The sequence below is a fragment of the Gavialis gangeticus genome, unplaced genomic scaffold (assembly GCF_001723915.1).
Source record: "Gavialis gangeticus isolate Ggan-Ray unplaced genomic scaffold, GavGan_comp1, whole genome shotgun sequence".
Lineage (NCBI taxonomy): Eukaryota > Metazoa > Chordata > Crocodylia > Gavialidae > Gavialis > Gavialis gangeticus.
Window position 1 is genome coordinate 16,600,732 of NW_017729001.1, and position 6,911 is coordinate 16,607,642.

The 6,911-nt window shown below is 45.2% G+C and overlaps 1 protein-coding gene across 1 annotated transcript in view; it reads right to left on the reverse strand.

Annotated features, from left to right (window-relative positions):
• PPIL2 (peptidylprolyl isomerase like 2) overlaps nt 1-4,076 on the reverse strand; it is a 152,828-nt gene extending 148,752 nt beyond the window's left edge. Inside the window, exons 1-4 of the mRNA XM_019506953.1 lie at nt 3,905-4,076; nt 3,109-3,158; nt 1,022-1,067; nt 109-171 (exon numbers count right to left, since the gene is read on the reverse strand). Of these exons, the coding sequence (XP_019362498.1) occupies nt 109-171; nt 1,022-1,067; nt 3,109-3,158; nt 3,905-3,936 (191 nt within the window). The 5' untranslated portion in view covers nt 3,937-4,076. The remainder of the gene's footprint in view (nt 1-108; nt 172-1,021; nt 1,068-3,108; nt 3,159-3,904) is intronic.
• Between the last annotated feature and the right edge of the window lie 2,835 nt (nt 4,077-6,911).

Genomic DNA, 6,911 nt, shown 5'->3' on the forward strand with positions numbered 1-6,911 from the left:
GAACGTGAACTTGTGAGTGTCCAGCTTCAACACCAATTCTGACCATAACCTTGAACAAGTCCCTTAGGTTACACAAAGCTTAAACAAGGTAAAAAGGGTATGACTTACAGTAAGTCAAAGACTGTTCCCTCTGGTGTACAAACTGGATATTCAAATGGCTGCAGGGATAAGCTAGGAAAAAAATACATGCATTGCATGTTAATCAACTGGAAAAAGCATACTAATAAGTTAGCAACACCCTCATTCACTGTCTGTACACTAAACTCAGGTCTCCATAAATGAAAATATCTGCTAACACTCAGCATGCTGACTCAGCTGGATCTACCTGTATTTAATCTTGGCTTCTTTCACTCTGGCATCACTATATCTTCTCACTGCGCATACCTACACCTGCCCCTAGGGTGTCATTGTTACTAGATGTTGGCACAGTAACAGCACGTACTGCGCTGTGCCAATGATGAAGTTCTTTTTAGCCGCTACATCGTTGTAACAATGTGCTATACCAAAGAAGCGCATTGCTACAACGGGCGACATACTTGCGGCATCATGGTTTTTGCCCGCTGACGCTACATCAACATAGCACGTTTCTATGGCAATGTAGTGTCACATGTAGACTGAGAAGTAAATTCTAATCACAAAATAACCCAAACATGAAAATTCCTAGCAACTTAGTCACTGGGCGCCAGAAAGAAATGGCAGACCAAAGATCTAAATAAGGCACAATTGAAGCATCAAGTCCAGATCAGGACAACAGTAAAAGCGTATTTTTTTCTGAATGTTGCATGAAAATTCTTTCTAAGTTTTTATAAATTATATGCCCCTTTTCAATTTCATAGTCATCACAAACTCTACATGTAAATCATTATACAGTATGGACAATTTCATTCCTTGCTCAAAAATGTTTTAACATCCTACTAAATAATACTGGAGCAAACACAAATGAGTGAAAGTAACTGTTACACTAGGAAACATCACCTGATGGACAATTTAAAATTTAAAAAGAAGTCATTTTGTGTCTCACCTGCAATGATCGAAGGATAAGCGCCTAAAATTAGCTTGTGGAATATCTGTTTGCGAAAAATATAAAAAAAAAAAATTATGAATAAACAGTCATTTGGATATTGAAAAGTTCTTCGGACACTTTTAATCAACCCTACATGATACAAGTTCCGAAGTCACAGTATTTGGTACATCTGGTAATAATTCATAGGTAACAAAGATAATCATTCCAAATCCTGCAAAACTATAAACAAAAGTCAACACTTCGTAAATCAGTATCTTTGGACCTTCAAGTCTGCTCCAAAAATGACAGTACACAAACGAATAAAGCCTGATATTTCAAATAGCTCCAGATTTATCTTTATTCCCTTTCCATTTGTTTGTGGTTTTGTATCATGTTACCTCATTTTTAAACTCACTCCCTTGTTGCCATTTTAAAAACCCAAAGACCAAAAGAATTTGACTTATTATTAAGAAGAAACACTGAAATTGACAATATACCAAATGCTATCAGATTCACTATGTATACAAGTTTGGAGAGGACATTCCAAACACAAATGGTAGCCAGAAGGAAAGGAGAGAAATGTCTGTGAAAAAGGATACAGAAGAGGCCTTTCTACTGACATTACTTGCAAAGATAGCTGCAATAAGCAGACGAAAGCAGAAACAGGGCTCAATGCCAAGAGTGAAAAAAAAATTAACAGAGAACATAAAATGAGTAAAGAAAGCCAAAATTGGAATATGGGGGTGATGTGGTTGAGGTGAGGACATTTTGGAATAGGAGAAGATACTTGCAGATGGAAGATATTGGGCATGTCTACACAAGATGTTTACTGTGGAGTTGCTTAATTAGTTCCACAGTAAATGTCTTGGTGTCTACATGTGTGGCCTATTCAGCTGCAAGAAACTAATGAACTCCTCAGCAGGTTAGTACTTGTAAATACAGGTACTATCCTGCTACAGTTTTTTGTAAGCAACAACGCATCTGCAGATGCTGACCCGGCTGGCTAGGGCATGAGGGTGCTTTAGTGCAGGGGGTGCCTACTGGCTAGCCCCACACTGGAGCATACTTGTGCTCCAGCCAGCCCCCCTGCAGCATGTTGAGCCAGATGGGAGCAGGCCCAGGCTGGCAGCATGACCCCCTGGGCCCCCTGCCAGCCAGGGCTGCTCCGGTCTGCCTCAACCTTCTGAGGTCCTGGGCACATATTCAAACAGCAGGCCTGGGAACAATAAACTAATGTGAGATATGTGCCGGAGTTTATTGCTATGAATTAAATGCACGTGTAGACGTGCCCACTTGGGTCATGGACAAGCAATTTAGTTGGAGGACAAAGAAAAAGGAAAGTAAGAGGAGGAAAGAATGTCAAGGCTTAGATAAGACTGATTTTTGAAGAGAGAAACAGGTTGGAGTTGGAGAGATATCCAGGCAGCTGGCATCAGGAACTTCGGATAACTGGGAAGAAGATAACCACAGATGAAAATATGAGAACTGCAGAGGATTTAGGAGGAATTTACATCTACCCATGTTGAAAAGGCAGTGAATTATCCAGGATGGTTTAGCAGAAAGAAGGAAATGCAAGACTGAGGCACAGGAGAGGAGCGGTGTGAACAACCTGAACGGCAACAATAAAAAGGTGATAGCTAACTGCACAGCAGCATGAGGAAACCAGGCAGGAGGGTATACAGGGAAAGAGAAAAGGCTAAGAACAGAGCCTTGAAAGACTCTAACAAAGTAGGGCAACAGAGAGAAACAGACATTGAACATAAGATGGGAAATGAACAATGAAACCTTGGGGGGGGTATGATCATAGAGCACAAGGATGGGGATGTGGCAAAGGAGAGTGCATCCATCAGTGTCAAAGGCAGAAGAAGCATCAAAGGGATAAGACAAACCTTGAACTATGTATAAGTAGGGGGAAATATATTTTCAACTTATTAGAGCAGTTGCAGAGAGACCTTATGGAGGGCTGATGGAAGGAGAAGGAATCAAGGGCAGTGGGGTTCATTGTTCCAGATAGAACAACAGCTAAGTGAGAACAAGCCTGTAAAATAAAAACTGTCACCAGAAGTAAACGCTCAAATATCTAAGCACAGCACTCAGTTGCTTACCTGCTTTCTTTCCTCCATAGAAGTTTGTGTATTCTGCACATGTTATATACCTAAAGAGAAGAAAGGAGAACAGTCAATTCTGGCTGCGTTATGGGTAGCGCTAACTTTGTTTAGTAGATATTAAGGAACTATTGATATTCACTGGGTCTGCCATTCTGAGAAATAAGATATCTTCAGCTACACAAGGTTTCACATCTTCACCCTCCACAGCCCCTTTGGGGCAGTCAGTATCATGAGGTCCCAATGTTTGGGCTGGCATAACAGACAACACAACTGGCACCTGATGCTCAGTGCCACATTGGAATAATCCTACAGCAGCAACAAGTGCGGTGGCACTATGGCCTGCCCCAGGAGCACGGCCCGTGCCACCGCACACATCCTAGGCTATCCCCTTGGGTGGGACAACGAGACTCCACAACCACACTGTTGCTCTGAGGCCTGCAGCATTTCCTCGGGTGGTATCACCCTAGGAGCTGGCAGAGTCTGCATGCTCTGGAAGGCCAACACTAGCGAAGCATCTTCCAACTCCCGAAGGTGGTGCAAATAAAACAACTCAGAAATATGTCCAGCAGTGAAAGCTCCTTTGTGAAGCTTGTCCTTGGCAGCTAGAGGCGCCGCATTCGTGACTTGTGCTGCCCTTCACCTCTATGAGGGACAAGACTCCCAACTCCAGTATTTACACTGGCGCCCCCCATCGGCTGCCCGCCCTTCCCCCTCTCCTTGCCCACACGTTCTCAGTCCACCCCCCCATTCCAAACGGCTCCAGCCCAACGGCCCCTACGCCACTCCCCCTCACATCTTATCCTTCTGGTGCTGCCGCTTCCCCATGGCGGCGGCGGCGGGGGCTGCGCTGAGAAGACACCGCCGCCCGCCCACGGCGGGGTACCCCTCGCTGTGCCTGGGTCCGCGCGGAACGAGCCTGGCCGGAAAGAGCCGAGGGCTGCGAAACACCTCTCCTGCCCGGAAGGCCGCGGCTGTAGCCACTTCCGGCCCGGCGGCGTCCCACCGCACCCGGCCCCGGCCGGAAGCCGGCGCCGCGAGCGAAGGTTCCGGCCGCTTTGGCGCCCCTCCCCCCATGCCAGCCTCCTAGGCGATGACAGCAGCGGCGGCTGCCCCGGCTTCTCGTGTGCCCCTCGAGCAGGGCCGGGGGCCTGCGGCACCTCTTGCAGCCGGCGCCCCGGGTGGCTGCCTTGCTTTTCCTGGCAGGGTCGCGTTGGGCTGTGAACTGAGCTCCTGCCCAGAGCAGCTCTGTAGCAAACCACGAAAACATTTGAATTCTTTCTTCCTATACGTTTTCCTTTCTCTTCTCCACTTGCAATTTCATTAAAAATGCAGCAGGACGCGATGGTGAGCTAGTCAATAGAGGGCACAAAAGTCCCTATGAAACCACAAACCTCATTTAAAACGTTACTCTCCGTCCACTCCTTACTCACCAGCTAAAAGGAAAGGACTTTCCCCTCTGCTTCTTCCATGGATCGGACTGTGGTGCTCCATCCAGACTAGCCTAATCGCTAGAGGTCCTACATGACTAAGGGAGTTTTCCTGTTTCTCACCCAACTAATGAGTTACTAAAATCCTTTTATGCAATCAAGATGATCAGCTCCAGAAAATAAGTTCATTAACCCGCAAACGCTTTCTTACTTTGGAAGCCCAACTGCTTGATAGCCTCTCCAGCTGGTCTTAACCATTTGTAAAAGCCACAGGTATTGAGCCCCAAGGTCAAACTTGGCCACTACTGAGGATCATTTTTGGAAAGTCCAACAAGACCATGACTTGGCTCAAGGCTTCCAAATTCACAGCTGTACACAGATCTACGTTTGGTTTTGACCCAGCTGGCTTTGGCTTTTCTATTGCAGTTTCAGAACTGTTTCATGCCACGGTGCAGCATTTTCAGATTTCACTCGCTTTTCCCCCCCCAACATAAGGGTGTCAAAGATGCTCAGAGGATTATAAAAGATAGGGTTGAAAGAGACTTGAAAGGGAGGCTCTTGGTTTGATTCATACAAAGTCTTTTAGTGGGCACTGAGCACAAGCATCAAAGGAAAACATAAGTTCACCCATTTGCACTGTACACATACTTGCCATTTTAATTATCAGAATCCTTAGTTGTATGTGGTAACTTCTTTATTAATTTCCATCCAACTTTAATTTTTGCCCCAGAAGCTAGTGTTGCAGTTCCTGTTGTATAAGCCAGCAGCCACGATCACCAAGAGAATCTCCTTCAGAACGTGTTCCGAGATCAGATCAAAGACCAGATTGATGTTGTGGTTGACTCCGGGAAAGCAAGAGAGAGAGAAAAAGGGAAAGAAAAAGTTGGGATGTGGAACTGCTATTTTAAAACCGCAAGCATCATAAAGGAAAAAACCCTGTAGATTAGATCAGATTTAGAAAAAGCCACCAACAATCTTCTTGCCTTTTGTGCCAGATTTAGGGTCATTAAATAGACAGCTCGCTAAGCAATCTTAAGAGCACAAGTTCAAGCCAGTAAAGACTTTTATCCTGTTTTGATTCTTCATGATGTTAAAATCAGGCCTGGAACATTTTTAATTTTGAAGCCTTTTTCTTCCACTCGCTTTTTTCCCCTAACATAAGGATGTCAAAGATACTCAGAGGATTATAAAAGATAGGGTTGAAAGGGACTTCAGGAGGTCATCTAGTCCAATGCCCTGCTCAAGCAAAACCATCCCCAACTAGATACCCTGGGCAAGACTTTCTCTAGCTGGGTCTTAAAAACCTCTAAGTATGGAGATTCTACTACCTCTCTGGGTAATCTGTTCCACTGCTTTACTACCTTCCCCATGAGAGTTTTTCCTAATATCTAACCTAAACTTCCCTTGCTGTAACTTGACACCATTGCTCCTTGTTCTATCATCTACCACCACTGAGAACAGCTTAGCTCCATCCTCTTTGGAACCAAAGTAATATGCAGACTTACTAAGGGTGCACTCCATCCCATCTTCCAGGTCGTTGATGAAGATTTTGAACAAAACTGACATGAGGACCCATCCCTGGGACACTTCACTTGATACCAGCTGCCAACTAGACATCAAGCCATTGATCTTGATGATCCAGCCAGTTTTCTATCCACTTAGCAGTCCATTCATCCAACCTGTACTTTCTTGGTTTGCTTGTGAGAAGGTTGTGAGAGACCTATCAAAAGCCTTGCTAAAGTCAAGTTTTATCACATCCACTGCTCTCCCCATACCCACAGAACCAGTCATCCCATCATAGAAGGCATTTGGGTTGGTCAGACATGATTTGCCTGTGGTGAATCCATACGGACTGTTCCTAATCATCTTCTTCTCCTGGTGCTTAGAAGTGGATTCCTTGAGGACCTGCTCCATGATTTTTCCGGGACTGTAGTGGAGGGGTGGGGAAAATGTGGCCCACGGGCTGGACGCGACCCACCAGGCCATTCTATCTGGCCCTTGGGGCCCCTAAAAAATTTAGAAAATTAATATTCATCTGTCCCTGGCTGCCTGTCATGCGGCCCTTGATGGCTTGCCAAAACTCAGTAAGCAGCCCCCCACCCAAAATAATTGCCCACCCCTGTCGTATATAGTTGGGAGAAGTTACACAAGCCTGGAAGGGCTTTGCGTATCTGAAAGCTCAGCTAACATCTCTCCCAACAACACAGTTAGTCCAAAGAAAGTTATTACCAGCAGCAAGGAAGTCATTTTTTGACAATGTTTGAAGCACACAAAAGTCAATTTTGAACATGGCGAAAGGTAAGGTTTCTGCCATCAACTTGTAACAGCAGCACTGAGATGGGTTTAAGTCTTTGGCTGAGGGGATGTCTGCAG